The sequence below is a fragment of the Anguilla anguilla genome, chromosome 10 (assembly GCF_013347855.1).
Source record: "Anguilla anguilla isolate fAngAng1 chromosome 10, fAngAng1.pri, whole genome shotgun sequence".
NCBI lineage: Eukaryota > Metazoa > Chordata > Actinopteri > Anguilliformes > Anguillidae > Anguilla > Anguilla anguilla.
Window position 1 is genome coordinate 22,751,026 of NC_049210.1, and position 19,347 is coordinate 22,770,372.

The window sequence follows — 19,347 nt, forward strand, 5'->3', positions numbered from 1 at the left end:
TTTGGCGCACAGTGGAGTGGAGGAAGCATGAAGGAAAACACACCATTGTGCTGATGAGTTGCCGCGTTCTCTCTCGGTTTTCACTCCTTGATTTTTTCACGTCTCTCAGAGAAGCAACATGGTGAAATTCGAGGCGTCACCGGCGGACACCAAACAGTCACACTCTCAAACTGAGCACCCAATTTCCAGCCTCTGACTCTAGCCCTTTGCTCAGCGATGAAATCAGCAGGGATGCCTTCTCTCCCGCAAATCACAACATGCTGCTTGTTCTTTTTTTTGTCTGTGTTTTCATCCGAGAATATTTTTCGAACGTGCCAGACAGCCTACGCTTTTGAACAAGGATAATTACAGCATATTGGTCCTTCTCACTTTCAGGATGAAATGAGATAGGGTGCAATTTTAGTGAACACCAAATGTTTATAATTTATACATGGGTGTATGCTGTGTGTCTGTGCAGTGGAGGGTAACCTCATGACCATAGTGGTTGTAGTTACTTCTCTGTACCTCCAACAAGGGAATTCCAGGAGAATGTTCTGGAACAAGGACTCTAGAGGTCCCTCACGGATATGTGATGGGTGACAAAAAGATTCATGGCCCCCCCACAGATTGCCTGGCACCCTATTAACTGGGGTTGATGGGACAAGATTGGCTGTCTGAGAAGAAAAGGCAGCCAGCGTTGATTGATCACGTTGAGTGTCAGAAGGTTCTCTAAAGATCACAGGCAGCACGTTTCCTGATGAATAAAACAAAGGATTTTATCTGCCTGCTCTGCTAACTGATGCTTTTCTGCCTGTGGTTGCTTCCTCAAAATTGACGGTTTGAATTTGATCTGAACACCCGTTTCATTGCATGTTCTGCCTGCTTCAGTCCATTATCGACATGATCTCCTTTCTCTATGTGTTTTTGGTCTTTCATGGATTCTCCTTGACCAGGTATAGACTACCAGATACATTGAGGGGTAATGCATCAGAGATGCATGTCATGCCAATATAAAGAAAGCTGTTGCAATGCATTCACAGTACATTCACACATGTACACATACATAATAATAATGTGGAATTTAATTGTGTTGAAAGGTGCGTATTTGTATTGAGGAAGTGTTATATAAACTGACGAAATAGAAAACCGCTGTGTGTACTGTGTTGTATACATTATAAACACACAGAATAGTCCACAGTCATACCTTTTAAATGTATATGATTTATTGTTATGTTCATTTTATTTAATTATGGTTTATTTTAATGATTACGCACAGGACTCTATTCTGTTAACCTTCAAGTGCAAAATAAAAATTATCCAGATTAAATATAGTTATGAATTTTAGATGTAAATCAATTTTAACATATTAAGAACAGAGAGTATTTCCAATGTTTCGTTAACATGTGAGATTCATATAGCATTAATACCAGATTTCTTGTCCACCTACACAGTAAAAGGTCCAATGTTAATTTAACTTTTAATAGATAACATTAGGACTCACACTCCAGAGTGGGACCAAATGTTATCTGTTAAGAGTTGAATTAACATTGTTAGAGTTTAATTAATACTGGATATTTGACTGTGTATGAGAGTATAAAATCAGTTTGATCATATTCAACTCAATGAGCTGCAAACTCAGATCTGAATGCCATAGCGGGTCACCACTCCAGACAAAGTGGCATGTTTATCACACAAGGCATGTGGTATTCTGTATAGAAATAGTAGAGAATCGATTCTGATACAGTGGAGTTCTTGACACCTCAAATGAAACAAAATGTTACAAAGTTGAATGCAATTTTATGCAAATGATTCGAACAATCTTTAAACTGTAAATTCTACCTCCATACCATCATCCATAAGTTTCTGTGAATGCATGTCATTTTTTCCCAGGAAGGATACAGTGAATTGTTGGTGATGAAGATGACACACATCTTGTGGTTGTTGTTGCTGTTCTTCATCTTCTTCACAGTCGTAAAACTAATATAACTGTAGTGTTTTTTCAATCAGTTTTATGCATATTTTTTAACCTTGCATGAAAATACTATCATTGTTTTAGTTTCATTGTTCAAATCACAAGGCAGATTTGAAGCCATTTTGGCATTGAGGGCACGCTCATTTTGCCATTACTCATCAACAAACCTGTGTTGCGCTAACTGTTTAGCATAATGTTCTACCGTTTACATGGAGTGACATACCCCGATCCTCATGCTATGTCTTTGAGACAGGTGCAGTGTCAAATGCTGGCTGTCTACACCCTGGGAGGCGTAAAAACGCTCTACTCTGGTTTGCCCCCCAAAACCTCATTTTCATACATTTAAATAATTACTGTTTATTTTTGAATGCATTTTCATAATTCTGTCTTCACAGCTTCAAAGCTGCCACTTAGGAGGGTGGATTGGCAATGCTTTTAGAAAGCAGACGTGTCTGCGACTGCTGATGAGGAACTCTGCCTCTGACACAGTGGGACCGCTCTCTCTTTTGGAGACCAGACACTTTCACAACTTTTCATTTTGGCATTACCACTTTACCATCGAGGGTTACTAGTGAGCAATGAGACCCTTGAGTCCCGTTTTCCCTATAATGATGCTAGAGCTAACTTTTTGCCAACGTGTGGGGCTGCTCTGGCCTGGTTTGATATCCAATCCTAGAATTGTGGCCTAACTGGATGAGCCACCCAGCAGCTCTTACTGACATAGTCTTTATTGCTAAAGACGACATAACCGTGCTATAAAGGATTGGGGGAGAGACTTTCATGTGGTATGTAAGTTAAGTTATTGTGGAAATTGTTAAATTCTTTTTCAGTGTAGAGATAAAGATATGTTGCTGGTTCCAAAAGTCCAAAGTCCATAAGAGTTTCTTCATGCAGATGTGCAAAGAGGACAATATTTAACAATCAACTGGCTCCTCTTACCTGACACATTGAATCCCATGGGCTCAGAGGCTCTGGTGAAGGAGGATAACATTTTTATATCTCTATGCATTGTAGGTAATGTGGCATTATGAGTAAAAGTTTCAGAATGGAATGGATTTTTTTTCCCAATATGCCACTTACTTTTTATTGAACCTCTGAGCAAATCCTCCCCCAGCTTCCACCTGCAACAGACAGCACAGAGAAATAGGATGCGGACATGTTGGAATCACAAGAAGTGTTGCGAGTGAGTGAATGGTGCAATCAATTGCCCTCTATCTCTCCTGCTGTGGCAGTACATCAGGGTACCTGGCGAAGACTGAAATAAGCGGAGAGTGCAAAATCAGCGCTGCCTTGCCCCGCCACCTTACTCCACAATCAGTGGCAAAAGCCGTCCTCTCTCAGCTGCTGAACACCGGAGTCCTGAGCAATTCAAGCTAAAAAGACTGATCAGTAAATTATGTCAGAGGTCAAAGGTCAGATAGACTTGATAGACAGAAAGAGCTAGGACAGGATATCTGAAGCTGAAGAGCTGAGCGCTGTCGGATTTGGATCACCGACAAAATTTATTCGCTCAACTCAAAACGTACTCATGCCTCACACTCCAGATCAGGCATGGATCTGCAGAAAAGTTCATGTTTAGGTCCAGGAAACGGAGCCGTGTGGCATGTGGGGGGAACGGGGAGGTGAAATCAATTTGGCTCAAAGTGCACATTAAAGTAGAATAACAGTGTGTTCACTTACTGCAGTCCCAACTGGCTGCAGTGTTGGTAGGATATTATGCGCAAGTTTCCTGTTTCATCTGCTTCATGTTTGCATTAATGAGCTAGAATTATTCCTGTTCAGTGCCCACACGGCCCAGAGAAATATCTTTCCCTCTGTCTCTCCCCCTCTCTCCTACCCTTTATTCTGTCCCTCTCTCTCTCCCTTTCTCTCTCTCTCTCATTTCTAACCCCGTCTTCTCTCTCTCTCACGGGGAAGTCATGATGATTATGCCACTGATTATCAATTCTCACCTGGTGTAATTCAGAAGTCACTTGGAGAGAAATGGCATCAAATAAATAATCTAGGTGAAAGGCAAACCCTATGAAGGAGAGCCAGTAAGCCAGTGATTTATGATATTTTACTTTTACAGGGGAGGGAAAGAACAGGGATAAAGAATGTGGATGTACAGCTGCATCGCTAGGGAGAAAAAAGGAACCTTTTAGATCAAACTAAGATTTGTCAGGAAGACTAGGCTTTGAAAAAGCCATTTGTTCCCGGAAACTCCATTACACTAATTGTCGGCAGGCTGATTAAGCCATCAGGAAACCCAGGTCTACTTTCTCAAGCTGGGTTTATGTGTGTCTCTCCTATCGATCGTATGATGCAATACACCAGGCTAATTAATACCTGATCTCCTATTCTGCTCATATCCTTTGTTTTGTGTAATTCAAACAGCCCCTCTTCAATTGTACAGAAATAAAGGTGGATATTTACTGAAGTTACTATCCACTCCCGCTCCACAGCAATGTCATGTTATCTATCTTACAATAATACATGGAATTGTTCTTTTTCCATTTAATAATTTATTTTTATAATAATAATAATAATAATAATAATAATATCATGTAGCTTTGACTGGAGCACTGATATAATCGTACCTTCCTATAAATAATTTTAGTTCACTGAGCGTTTTCCATTTCCTGTCCTGTTTTATGATTTGTTTATCTTAGTTTTTTCTTTATTTCCTCTTTAAATGTTGGCAGATAGATGAAGAAGCAGATAGAAGAGGGTTGTGAATGGATCCTTCTCCTGATTAGATCAGGAAAGATAGTGGAGAGGGGCGGGGAGAAAGCCCAGGCAAGTGTAGGTCAGAGTCCACTGAGGTTCTCGCCATCCAATGGAGGGCGAAAGGTCCTGGTGCCCGCCATTCCACTGTAGGGGGCGCGGGTTTCATTTGTTTACACTTCCCTCCATTGCTGCTGTAGATGAAGGCAGCTCAGCTCTTTATCCTCTCAGCTGGAAGCGGCTGAGCTGTGAGATTGCCGATCTCCGGGGTTTTATACCTCGTGCTGGTCCCCTCAGATGGAGAGGAAAACAGGCACACACACACCCCCAACCCCCCCTGCATTTAGCCCGCCCACACGCCCTGGGCAACGCGCTCAGATTTACAGCCTCTTTTGTATTCCAGAGGAAACACTGACTCTAGCCAAGCGCCTTTAAAACAATCCCTGCCAAACCGCAAAAACAAAAACAAACAAAACAAAAAACGGAACAAAACAAACAAAGCTGAAAGTCATGCCAATTAGTGTCAGTGTATCCATATTAATTACAAAGTAGCCAATTATGTGTGATTTCTGCCTGGCTCTCGTTCAAAAAGAGAGCAAAACGTTCTCCGATTTTATTCAGTTATTTATGAATAGGTCTTACTCAATGGCAAGCATGCTTCGGTCATATTGCAAGAAACCAAACCTGACCTGAAGAACAAGCCAGTATCGTCATGGTTGAAACATTTTTTGGAAACCAAAAATTAGTTTGACTTTTTAAAAAGGTGTAGGTCATCCAATAGCATTTCTGTCTGCCTGTTCAGCCAAGTTAATGATAGAACTGCCATTTTGGGACACAGGATTTTCCGAATGCAAGCCCTTCAAGATGATTACTGCCCTTTTCTGCCACTGGGGCTGAGTTGTGACTGCGGGCAGAAGACAGCAGTTGTTAGAACCCTCTGGGTTTCCCCGACCTGTGTGTAATTCTTTTTCTTTTCTTTTTTTTTTTTGCTCTGATGGCTAACTTGTAAAGTCTCTTAATTAAAGAGTGTAGAACCCTTTCATCTGTGAAAGTGGTTTCAGGCTGAGTGGTCTTGCAGTTTTGGTGTTCAGATTGTCTCTCTCTTTAATCATTGTCTCTTCCATTAAAACAGGCCTGTGTACCACAGCATCAGCAGGGACTGTACACTGCCTGGAACTGCTAAACTCTCTCTCTCTCACTTTCTTTCTCTTAATGACTAATACCTACCATGCTCATCTCCTCTCCTCTCTCTCTCTCACCACCCCTAATGACTAATATTCCTCTACTTCCCCCTCTGTCCTTCGCCAGTGACTGTCACTCCTCCACCCTTCCTTTCTCCATCCCTTGCTCCCAGGCATTTGACCCAATGCTTGCCTTAACACTCGCCCTATTCTCCCTCTCATTCACTTCCCCTAACACTCACTTTAATGCTCTCCCTAACGTTGACCCTAGTATTAAACTGGAAATATATGACTGCATTTGCATGCATCTGAACTGGGTGGCAGTGTAGCATAGTGGGTAAGGAACTGTAAATAAATAAATAAATGCATTTTTAAAAATGTTGTGCAAGTCGCGGTGGATAAGAGCGTCTGCTAAATGCCTGTAATGTAATGTTAAAAACAAAAGTGCCATTTTTCTTGTTAGATGGAAAACAAATGTTTAGTGTTGGTAAACATGAGTTCCAGGACCTCAGAAAAGCAAAGGAAATTGGTGTTTTTTTCCCTTTACTTGCCTGTAAAGACAGTTGAGTTTGATCATCAAATCATCTGATGAGTATAAATGCTGAGCACCTCATAGGTTTTTTTGATCTGAGCTGCTATAGAGCTGTGTTACACAGTAGTGACTGATATAATCTTGACGTTTTAATCATAGTCCATCAAACCTTTATTATTTCCCGTTAGGAGAACTTTATTACCCCTCCAGGATATTTGTCTCCTAATCTCTTCATTGTCATGGTATCTATTCCCCTAGCAACCTAATCAATATCACCGCTTGCTACAACTTCTCATTCTTCTGTTAAGTAAATGACCCTGAGCACTGTCCAAATAGCATTTCTGGGGTTAGGCTTCCTTTCTTTCTGCTTGTTCACCTGAACAGTCCTTTGATTGGGTAGAGCATTGAGGGTGTCATGGGTCTGAGGTGCAGTGGCCTTGTGCTGCACCCAGTGTCTGGGAAATGCTTCATTTGTTTCAGGTGTTTTGATTTCCTATTATTTTCACCTGGGGAAGTGCCTTTATAAGCATTGACTGACCGGCAATCAGCGCTTCTGTGTCAAACCTCTTTTACATAGAGCCGGTAAGGTATAGGTACTCGATGGACTCTGTGCAGAATTGTACTTGTGTGTGATTCCTTGTCCTCATTTAGAAGGCGTTCAATCTCTTTGCGCGGTGAGCGCATTCTGACGCCTTTGGGTATTTATACTTTTATTTTGAGCTCTTGTGAGCTGTTCGGTATTGGGACGCTGTCCCTGGTATTGTATTTTGTTTGTTTCATTCTGAGCTGAATCTCAGGTTTTCCTTTTCGCTGAGTATTTTGTAAATCGGTTGTCTTTATATTTTGAGACCAGTCTCAGGGTTTTATATCAGAGTTTCGTCTCTGTATCACTGGTTCCTTTCTTTTCTCCCTGGTTTGTAAAGGGTTGTTTTTGGTTTCTCGAGCCAGTTTTGTGGCTGGACAGGTTTGTCCTTCGGAGTTTGTTTTTACTCCATGTTTTCTTTTGGTGTCTGATCCTTTGTGTACGGGAGTTGCTCTCCCAAGGATCCCCACAGAATGCAAGACTGCTTTATTCATGTCAGTTTATGTGTGTAAGGAGTGTGCATTGTTCAGTTTGCTTGATGAATCCATGACCTAAATGAAAACATAGTCTCCAAAGTGTCATATCCAGATTAGGCTTCATCCCACAGAGCAGCGATTCTCCATGCTGTCCATAATCGAATCTAGATGATACTGACCCGATTTCTCTCAGCATCTCCAAGGGAGAGAGTGTTATAGTCAACAGGGACTCCCTGTACAATAACTCCTGCTCTGGTCGATTGAGTCGTCTGCAGTCTTCCAGCTGCTAACGAGCCATCCACTTGCAAACCGGCAGACCTGAGTGAACAGGCACATCAGCCAGCCATACTTCAGAGGACAACGGTGCCGACGTGCGGCAGCCCACGTTTTTGAAACGTTACAGCGACGATACATTCCTACAGTCAGGAGTGGTCGTTCTAGATTTGGAGGGAGCGAATGAAAAGGTCTTAAATGTGTTTTCTCAAAAGAACATCTATTCAGTCTGATATATGGTAGGTTATTCACAAAAAAGTCTTCTGTATTTTGCTATGAATCACCTGATGGGAAGTATTCTGTTCTGCGGGGAGAACTCCACCGAACAGAACTCTGCCTCAAGCCTGGGTTTCAGACTAGCTGAACGGTGAACTGCGTATATTACTAACTGAATATAAAGGCAACCATAAAGATTAATGACCCTTTCATCATCATTGCGCAAAACACTGTGAGCTGTTATATCAGGTCCAATTCCTCGCGCTTGGTAACAGCTTTACGATTCATAACTCCGAAGCCTTAGCCTCCGGGATGTCTGTGCCTAAATCAGCAGGTAAATGTCTGTCAGTGGGCATTATTTTAGCCACATCTCACATCAGGCAGAACACTGTACACTAATGTCCCATAGTAATTCTGTCTTTCATGTATTTAATCTCTCTCATTCTCTTTCCCTGCCTCTCTTTCTCTTTCTATCTCTCTCTCTCTCCCTCCCTCTCTCTCTTTCCCCCTTATCTTGTTCAAGCAGCTGAGAGCCGTAATCCCTACCTATTTCACTGAATGGTAATTAAGTTTCTCTGCGCACCAGGACGTCCGCTTAAAATACAACAGTAAATACAAATAAACAAAAGACAGAATGTAATGTGGAATTAATTGTATACTGTTGGCCTTTTTCTCTTGTTCATCATGTTTGTTTGCATTTTGAATTGGAAGTATATCTCCCTGTTCATCAAATTATTGGCGGGAACTGATTAAGAGCTGGCAGGCATTCATACGCCAGTGGCAACGTACCACGTGACCTCCGTGACCTCTGTGTCATGAGCCCCCACACTTCAGGGCCTTGAGCGGGGTGTGATGCTTGCATGCAACAAGGTGTAGAGCACAGGCTAGAGAACTGAAAAGCACCCTGGGGTGAGGAGAACGCTGAACCGTGGCAGACAATCTAGGCTGCAGTCCAAGACTCAAGAAAGCAGAACCAAAACAAATGCAACTGCTTAAAATTAAGTGGGAACAGTTTGAGTGGGAACACCTTGATATTCAGGATTTAGCTGCTGGACCAAAGTGCAGATAACTTTTGATAATATTCTAAAAATACATTTGGCGCCTAGCCATGTCCAATTCCCACCCCAATTTGGATCTAGTAACTGCTTGCAGCCGCAGCCACGTTCATGCGTGAACTTCGCTGCAGAGTCGGGAGGGTGTAGACATCCATGGTTCTCCTCCAAAACAGGTGGTGTTACATGTCTGCTTCTTTTCATACCCCAGACTGTAACCAAGCCTGCACAGTGTGTTTTGGGGGAAGACCTTTCATATGTAGGCTACGGGTGTCCGATCGACTTGCGGGGGTCATTAGATAGCAATGAAACATTGTCCCCCAATCGACTGTATACTCCCATATCCTGGGCAATGCAACCGGCAATTGTGCATTGCCCTTTGAAGCTACCGGCCAAAGTCCAGCACTGACGTGGTTCAGAATCTTTCACTCACCACAGTATAATGCCGTAACCGAATGAGCCACCCCTCAGCCATGTGTGATAATCTTCTGATGCATACGCATGCATTTAAGCACACAGTCCAGAGTCACTAACCAGTGATGATTTAATTTGCAAACGAAACCTACATTGACAGTAACGATAGAGGTTACCACTGACCACATCCCTCAAACTATAAAGATACTGTAGATATTGTAATCCAAAATTGAATGTATGTAGTCTCTGATATGCTCACTACAGTGGAACACTGATCTTGCTACAATAGCACTGTATGGACTCCTGTGGTGCCATTATTCACTTTGCAGTTACTGTGTGTGCAATGTCTTGTTGGTGCTATTTCAATACCTTTCACTGTCTGTTGGTGTTGCTGTCCTTAAATGTGTGCCATTGACTGTGAGAAGTTTTGGAAGCAGTTTCCTGTGCATGTATTTTTATACGTGTAAATGGTAATAATAATCTGAACTGAACTGGGTGAAATAAATGAGGCAGTTAGCAGGCATAAATCAGAAACTGGGTGCGAGGAGAGTACAAATTTAAAGTGCACAAGGGTCGCTGCATGTGCCCTTTACACTGTGGAGAAACTTTTATGTGTGGAGTGGGGCATTTTAAATAAATGATAGAGACTGAGTCGTTATATTTTGAGTCGGGTTTTTAAACAGGCAACAATGGGGGATCATGCGGCTGTCCTGGGTGGAGTGAACTCCGCATTTTCCAATAATCTGTCTCACCGTTTAGCCCTCAAATATCTGTGTGCTCTCTGTTCCACCATCTAAATACCATCCATCTCTCACAGTTACAATTCCTGTGACTGAGGCATTGTAGCTGGGAGAGATGAATGCTATTTAGTTTTCCAAAAGCGCTTTGTTTAGATCAGAGGCAGCCAAGCCAGATTCTGGAGAGCAGCAAAGTCTTCTGGTTTTTGTTACTCTGCAATTAATTGATTCATTAAAGCAGTTGATTACACTGTTAACTCACCTCACCTGTTTTCTTTGGTCTAAATGGTTGTTGTATTTCTGGCAAAAACAAAAGCCCACAGACCCTGCGGTTCCCCAGGACCAGGTTTGGCAACTCCTGGTTTGGCAACTGCTGTTAAGATGTTATTTTACATTGCAGGAACAACTAGCAAATATTATCCTTCCTCCTTTCTCTTTCTCCATCCCATTCGTACACTCATTACGTTTCTTCCTCCCTTCTTTATCTATCTCTTACTCATTCTCTTTTCTCTCACTCACTTTTCTCTTCTTTTGTTCCTTTCTCTCTCCCTTGCATGCAATCGTTCCCCCCTTTAGTGTCCTGAGGGATTGCGGCCAATGAAAGATGGCTCAGGTTGCTATGACTACTCGAAGGGCACGGACTGTTCCGATGGGTTCAACGGGGGCTGTGAGCAGCTGTGTCTCCAGCAGCTGGTGCCCCTCCCAGAGGACCCCACCTCCAGCAATGTGCTCATGCTCTGTGGGTGAGTGTCCCCTCCACTGCTTTATCCAATTCAAGAGTTTGATGACCCCGCCTCTATGTCTTAAACATAATGAATATCAGAGATGAGAAAGTCCATTCTTGCAAGTCCAGTCTGTACGTAGGTTTCTGTTTCCATTAATGAATTTGATTACCCTGGCTGAATGACCTAAATCAGCAGTATATACTAACGCTGGTTCACTAGTATATGATACCACAGTAAAACATGTCATATCTGTTAGATTAATATATTTATATGTCATATGTACATCAAGCGGCCAAAACCAGACTTCGTTTTTGAAGCTCATTTACTGGTCTTGTTGTTCCTGGTTACTCACTAGCGCCACTACGGTTGGCTCCAGTATAAGTGTTTTCATATCCGGTTTCCATGTAAGTCTACGGTACAAATGTCAATTTGTCACCAGTAGCCTACACATCTCTGATTGATTGACCCTAGTCGATGTTCTTCCCCTGTGGTTCATATTACTAATGCGTGAGCTAACCACGGATAGCCTACCTAGCTCACTGGCAAGCTGATATGTAGCTAAGCATATTTGTTTTGCTGAGAAACATAAATTGAAGATAACTGAACATAATTGTATTATTAATGTCATACATATAACGTGATTACATGAATTAAACTCCGTAAACATTTGATAATATATTTTAAAACATAACGGCAGACAGTCAGCTAGCCTCAAGTTCGTTCTGCAATCGTTAGTTCAGGTTGATGGGCTTTTCCGCACCGGACTGTCAATCACATTGTAAAATCACAGAACCGCTTAACACTGGTTTTGGCTCCAAATCGACAACATGTCCGCGCCCGCCATTGAGCTTCAAAATGTGTTTTAGAGACCCACGGAGAGTCAATGGGTGACGTCACAGTAGCTTTGTCCATATTTTTTACAGTCTTTGATGTACATATTGATTAGCATATCTATTTTTCTGTAAATAGAACATATTAGGTCAGCAGCAATGAACAGGACGTCTGAAGGCACATGTTGCTATCAAAATCTTCATTTTTCTTTGGTTGTATACTAAAAATAATTCCTTCAGTTAACAAGAAAGTAGCCTAAATATACAAGTCCTCTTTGGGCTTCTGGGTGGTGCGCCTTGCTGTGGTGAATGCATGAGCCCCACAGTCTTGGTTCAAATGCAGACGATGGCAGTGCCGAATGTGGCTGGTAGCTCCACAGCACATCACATAATTGCTTATTGTGTCACCCTGGGTACAATGGGGTTCATAATTCACTTGCAACCCCCGCTGGTTGATCAGGTACCCATGGACTGCATGCCAAAGCCGCACATGGAATGTCTTCCTTCAACTCCTGGCTGTGGGCTGCAGTGAGACAAAAAGGAGCCTGGTGACACCATGTTTCAGAGGAGAACCGTGGATGTGAATTGTCAGTTGAGATGAAATTCCAAATTTAAGGTGGGAATTGGACATACTCAGCCCCATGTTGAGCACCAAATAAAAAAAGACCCTAAATGTGGCAAAGTGTTTCCGTGCAACTAATTTTCCAGCGGTGTACTGTGGCTGCATGTGACTGTTCACCAGTGCGAGTATAACATATAGTTGGGCTGACCTGACCCTGCCATAGGCTAGACACAGCTCTAGATTTGGGGGGGGGGGGGGGGGGTGTAAGAGGAAAGGTATTTAAACCTTCAGAATGTAAAAATGGCCTGCTGACTGATGAGATACTGTTGAGGAAATACAGACCCAGCACTGGCTGATGAGACACTAGAGAAGATAACAGCAGGAGTTGGCCTATAAAAGATGAGGCTGCAATTTGAACCAATATCCAACACGTGACCAACCAGGTCACATTCCCAGTGTGCTGTTCAAGAGTATCCTCTCCACTGCACTTTTTCTCTGACTGAAAAAAAAATTCCTGCCCTCTTAAAATTAATTCACTGGCCTTGTAAATGCAACAATAATATATATTTTTTTTAATTACACCGTCTCAATAAAATGACTGAATAATACTGAAGTGATTATTTGAGTTGACCATACCTAAATAAATGGCTATAAGTCAGACAAACAATTTTGTCTGAAATGTACTTATATTATTGAAGTTTATTTCATGAAAAGAAATGAGAATTTGTCCAACAAATCACATCGCTTAATTATTGTTTGAATTTTGTTGGAAATTACTTAAATTATTAAAGGTCCAGGCAACTGGATTTAAATTGTGGTTATATTCCCCAGACAACTGATTATCTTCTTAATATTTCTAGTGGTAGTGTAGTGTAATGGGTATGGAATTGGTCTTGTAACCTAAAGGTCACAGGTTTGATTCCTGGGTTGTACACTGCCTTTGCACCCTTAAGTAAGGTATTTAACCTGCATTGCTTCAGTATAGATCCATTACGTTACATTACAGGCATTTGGCAGACGCTCTTATCCAGAGCGACATACAACAAAGTGTATAACCATAACCAGGAACAAGATTGTCGAAAACCTTAAAGAGAAGTTCCAAGTGCAGGGAACAACCGCATAGTTCAACTTGGACCCTGATTGATAAACTGATTAATACTAACACAAACGAGAACAGCAACAACGCAGTCTATGCAAAAATACAAGCAGTAGTTAAGACGAGTGCATTAACTAAGTCACCTACGAAACAGCTACCTAGTTACAACCCTAAGCTTACAGTCAATTTAGAGATTACAGGGAGGTAGGGAGGGATGGGGAGAGGTGCAGCCTGAAGAGGTGAGTCTTCAGTTGTCGCTTGAAGTGGGTCAGTGTCTCAGCTGTTCTGACCTCCACGGGGAGGTCATTCCACCATCGTGGAGCCAGGACAGACAGGAGACGTGTTCAGGAAGCGCAGGTGCGAAGAGGGGGAGGTGCCAGGTGTCCTGAGGTAGCGGATCGGAGGGTTCTGGCTGGAATGTAGGGTTTGAAGATCTTGTGGAGGTATGCTGGGGCTGATCCCTTGACTGCCAGCTGTTTATTGTAAATGGATGCAATGTAAATGCTATGTAAGAAGTCACTCTAGATGAGAGTGTCTGATAAATGCCTGTAATGTAATTTCTTTCAAGTTTTTAACCCAATTATAAACCATAAAATTGTAATAAACACAATTAGATTATTGTGACCTGTCCAGCAGACAAGGGCAGGGTTTGTGCTCATTAACATTCATATCCGTAAAACACTTCATATGTAAACCATTCCTCACCGCTAGCTATGTTAGAGTCTAGTAGAGCAGTGACCTTATACTACCAGACAAAACTAAAGAAAGCAACATAAACTAGGCTTTACCATTGTATAGTTAAACCTGGAGATCATTCAATGTGTAATAACATAGTAACACTGGGCATCTGTACACTATCATTAGAATCTGTAGCAGTCTCAAACTCCAGACATTGCCCCAGAATAAAGAAAGTCTTTGATTCCACATGTCTAAGCTTGAAAGCTATAAAATTGTTACTAGCTATCGGTTGGCCTACTTACCGATCCACTGTGTTCTACGACAAGTTCCAGGCGAAAATGTGTCAGCTGGAGTGGTTTAAAGCATACAGACATTGGAACAGTGAAAACATTCTCTGAAGTGATGAATCATGCTTCATTATCTTGCTGTCTGACGTACGAATCTGGGTTTTCTGGAATGCATAGTACCAACTGTACTGGACCGAATAGTGCCAACTGTAAAGTTTAGTGGATGAGGAATAATGGTCTGGGGCTGTTTTTCATGGTTTGGATTAGGCCCCTTAGTTCCAGTGAAGTGAAATCTTAATGCTACATCATACATTGACATTCTAGAGAATTGTGCACTTCCAATTTTGTGGCAACTGTTTTGACAAAGCTTTTTTCTGTTTCAACATGACAATGCCCTCATGCACAAAGCAAAGTCCATAAAAAATGGTTTGCTGATTTTGGTGAGGAAGAACTTGACTGTCCTGCACAGAGCCCTGACCTCTACTCCATCAGAAACCTTCAGGATGAATTGGAATTCCAACTGCAAGACAAGCCTTATGCCCAGCATCAGTGCTCAACCTCACTAACGCTCTTGTGGCTGAATGGAAGTGAATCCCTGCAGCCATATTCCAAAATCTACTGGAAAGCCTTTCCAAAAGAGTGGAGGCTGTTACAGCAGTGTGTGTGATGTTCAGGTGTCCACACACTTTTGGAAATGCCATGTATATGTAACATGATTTCAAAGTTCTAAAATTGACTCAAATTTTTTTTTTGTAAAAATGTTACAGAAATTAAATTTAGTAAATCGGGACAAAGTTTTAAAGAGTGTGGTAAATTACTTTCATTGGTTGCCTTTTTTCTTTTCCCCCTTTTTGCAAATAAAATCTCAAATTAAAAAATCAAATTAAATGCAAATGTAATCACGCAGTTGCCACAAGATGGTTATTATTAATTAAAAACAATTTTTCTTGCTTAATGGCACCTTAACATCATGTGTAGTAATGAGCTTTAAAAAATACATTTAGTCATGAGTATTAATGTGGCTCAATATATATTCTATTACCTAGGGTTTGAAACTTAAGTCTTAGGAGTGTAGTTCCCTAACGACTTATCATTGTTCATCTGCATCAGAGAAAATGTTTCATGTTTTAAAATGATGCATTTTTAACTGACAATTATTAAGACATACAGATTTCCATAACTTAATTCCACTTTAATTTCACTGTGAAACACTAATCACTTTATTTCTGATATTTTTATTCTCTTTGTCTATACTTCTGTTTTTTATATCACTCTTCTTAGTGAGAGATTTCACAAGGGAAATTATCTCTGCTTTACAATTTCAAGAGCATATCAGCACAGCTCAGAGTAGTTCTTGATTATGCTTAGCAACAGAGTCTTGATTACACCTGACAACAGAATCCTGTCAAAACCCCAATCAGGCCCCTGCTGTGAAATATCTGCCCTACATCTCAAAAATAACAGAAAGTCTGCTCAGAAATGCGGCACAGAAAAATGCTTCTGATCAACCCTCTCCTTCAATTTGTCTCACACATATTCAGTGCAGCCCTTCCATGCCCTCATTGTGACAATCATGCTGATAGGTCTTTGTATCATGATAAACAGATGAAAAGTTTGTTTTAAGCAAGAGGAGCACTGTTTATATTCTGACTGAAAAATAGCAAGCATGCGAACCTTTATATATAAATATTCCAACTGTAGTATAATCTCAACCCCTCCTTCCTGCCACCTTGCATTCTGTTCCATGTCTGCTGCTGAAACAGGCTGGCTAATGTGACTGCTAATGTGAAACAGGCTGGTGGTGCACAACTGGGACTCAGGTGTGTCCATGCTCTCTCAGGTTCATAGAGTGCAGACAGCAGATATGTTCTCTCTGATGTGTGGAGCACAGGTTTCAGGTGTGAGTGACACTCAGGAGTGTTCATACCCTTACGGAAAAAAAACATGAAATTTGCCTTTACACCAGGGGTCCTCAATCTTATCCAGAAAGGGCCGGTGTGGGTGCAGGCTTTTGTTCCAACTTGATAAGATTGACGACCCCTGCTTTACACAATGTCCCATGTGAACTAAATATTTTCACATGATTGGCTTTTCCTACATGTGAATGAAAATTTCCACACATGAAAAGAAAATAAGTTACAGAGTCATTTGCATCTTCACACTTTTACATGTCACCAACTTTTTAAAATGTGAGCTCTAATGTTCATGTGAAAACAAAATATGTGACTTGAAATTGGATTAGTTGCCTATCTCTGCTCTCATCTCACGATCGGGAGTATTTCTTATTGTACAGATATCTTCACATGTTGGGTGGTCACATGTGGTTTTTGAACATTAGATTTTTTCGTAAGAGTACCCTCTAAAGTGCTTCGAGTACAGACTGCCAACATGTTCTCTCTCTCTTGTGCAAAGCAGATATTGCAGACTTGAGAGACTCAGGTGTGTTCCTTCTCTCCCAGGAGTGTGAAGGAGTCTGGCTCTCAGTTATGTGTGAGACACAGGTGTGTCCTCTGCTTCTCAGATGCGTGGAGGAGTACAGGTTGGCTCCAGATGGCCGCACCTGTGTGTTACAGTCAGAGGTATGCGAGGGCCCGGCTTGTCAGCGACACAGTACCCGCTTCAACAACACACTCTTCGGAGAAATGCTTCATGGCTACAACAACAAGACCCAGCAGGTGCACCTGGGCCAAGTGTTCCAGATGACGTTCAGGTGAGTGCCATCTCCATGATCAATTATTCTTCATGTAGCTGACACAGGTGTATCTGCAGTGTCTGATCAGATTTATGACCAGAGTGACATAAAACTAAGCATGATTTATTGTTCTTTGTTTTAAAGTAAATTAAAATTAAAATCTAAAAACAAAAAAACTTATTTGAATGCTTTATGGTCTTGCTTTGAATCCCAGCGCTCATTATTTGCACTTAGGCATAGCAAGAGATGCAAATTGCCAATGCTTCAGTTCCAGATAGCTATGAAATACAACTCTGTACAACGGCTTTTGTGATGCATCATTGCTAATGTGCTAAATTTTGATGAATGCTTGCAAATACGTGTCCGAGCAGAGGAAATCACTGGAAACAGGAGCTAAGTGTGTTCTTAAGGGCACTATATGCTGAAAACAGAGTTTGAATTATAGAGGAGCCAGGGGGAGCTCAATCTTATCCCTTACAAAGGTCTTTTTTCTGGTCTCCAGTTTCATTGTACTCACTGTTTTAATACAATTAGAAACATATAATCAAAGAAAGAAGTTAAAAAATAATTTAGTGAACAGAGGAATCATACTCATCTTCTTGCAACATTTTAGGAAAACATCTTTTATTTTATGTAGTCCTGTCCCTGTTTTGCCTTTAATGTTGTGGCATACTGACATTTTCATGTATAATGAAGTGGAGGGAAAGGAATGTTGTAACCTAGTAACCTAGTTTTTTTTTTGTTTGTTTGTTTGTTTGATTTACCAGGTTACAGTATTCCCTAAAATAAATAACTTGGTGGGTATTTAGTGGTATTATGGCATGTTGAATGGTGATTAAGGGGTTAAACATTTTTGCTGACAGCACACATACAGTACATTTAATGTAGCTTGCCTCTGGTTGATACAATTAGCCAGTGTATTAACAAGCACTCTTTCGTGGCTTGTAGTGGCACATTATAAATATACTTTCTCCCCTAATGCAAGTTCCTCAGACAATTTTGGATATAGCATTAAAGCAAAGGAGGCAAGTCAGTAACCTTGGACTTGCAATTACTAGATAGTTGATATACAATTTAACATTAGTTTCTGTATAATAATGCAATAATATGACACCCTCAAGATGTGCTTTTTTCTTCCATTTGGAGGAACAAAATTAAGTAAATTCATCATCATAAAGCATTAAAAATATCTATCACAAGTTGTTTTTTTTTTTTGGTCAGAAATGTATTGATTAATGTACTTTACGTTTAGCCTTCAGTAACACAGAATAATTGCTCACATTAATGAACATTAGCATTCATCCATTGATAGCTTAACTCCTTATCATGCTTAATCATGCTTAGCTTCTTGACAAATAGTCTGGAGCATTCAGTTAGTTTGTGATGGGTTTTAAGCACAATAGTAATGAGAATTTTGGGATATCTTTGAATATAAACATGCACTTCATGATATTTTTAACAGTGATCTTAGAGCTACAAGAGTTTTGGGAAAAGATAACTAGCTAAAGATGATGATGATGATGATGATGATGATGATGATATCACTTCCACACAACATTATGAATAGTATGACATTACCATAGAAGGGCGAGAATTTGGGATTGAGATTTCACTCTGTCCACATAGAGTACAGTACATCACTGTTAGCCACAGGTAATATGACATAGTGACTCAGAGATATGACTTTCTCAAGATAGCTGTATCAGCATTGGCAGTAGATTGAAACTTGTATGTCATTTACTAGTGATTTAACACTAGCAGCTGCAGGGCCTGGAGGTTGCATTTGTAGGAGTGCAGAACTACAATGGCTTTGATCTGGCTGTGACAAATCTCAGATCAGTGTGGCCAAAAGGGGGATACACAGTACTTTACATCTTCTATGTCTCTTCCCTTTTCCCAAGACTGTTGCATCAGGCCTTTTAAAAACAAATTTCACAGCCATTGTTTCTGAACAAATTCCAGTAACCGCATGGCTTAGTGTTATATGCCTATTTTATCTGCTCTCTCATTGCCTTTACACAATCTCCTAATTCCAGTGCTATAAAGAGACACCCTTGAGGAGATTTGTAAGAGTTTTTAAATTGTAGTGAGTGTAACAAGGAGGCCAAGTCTATACTGTGGAACACCTGGGCCTGAAGATACAGAGAATCAGCAGTCAGGTTGATCTGGATTTTTTCCTGTGATATTATTTTGTACTGCTTCTGAAGAAACATGACAGATATGTGCACAACATATTAATTTACCTTAAAGAGTGGATTGTATTCATGAAATTGTACCTTTAAACTAGCAGGTGGATCATACTTAAAGGATAGCTCAGTGGCACTAGGACAATATATACAAATATGTGACATTCAAA

At 40.9% G+C, this 19,347-nt stretch overlaps 1 protein-coding gene across 6 annotated transcripts in view; it reads left to right on the top strand.

Moving 5' to 3' along the window:
- Positions 1-19,347, top strand: part of LOC118206226 (astrotactin-2-like) — a 466,985-nt gene that overhangs the window by 277,476 nt on the left and 170,162 nt on the right. For all 6 annotated transcript variants that reach the window (XM_035378599.1, XM_035378597.1, XM_035378598.1 and 3 more), the window contains 2 exons: positions 10,698-10,864; positions 16,821-17,009. In XM_035378599.1, coding sequence (XP_035234490.1) covers positions 10,698-10,864; positions 16,821-17,009 — 356 coding nt within the window. The remainder of the gene's footprint in view (positions 1-10,697; positions 10,865-16,820; positions 17,010-19,347) is intronic.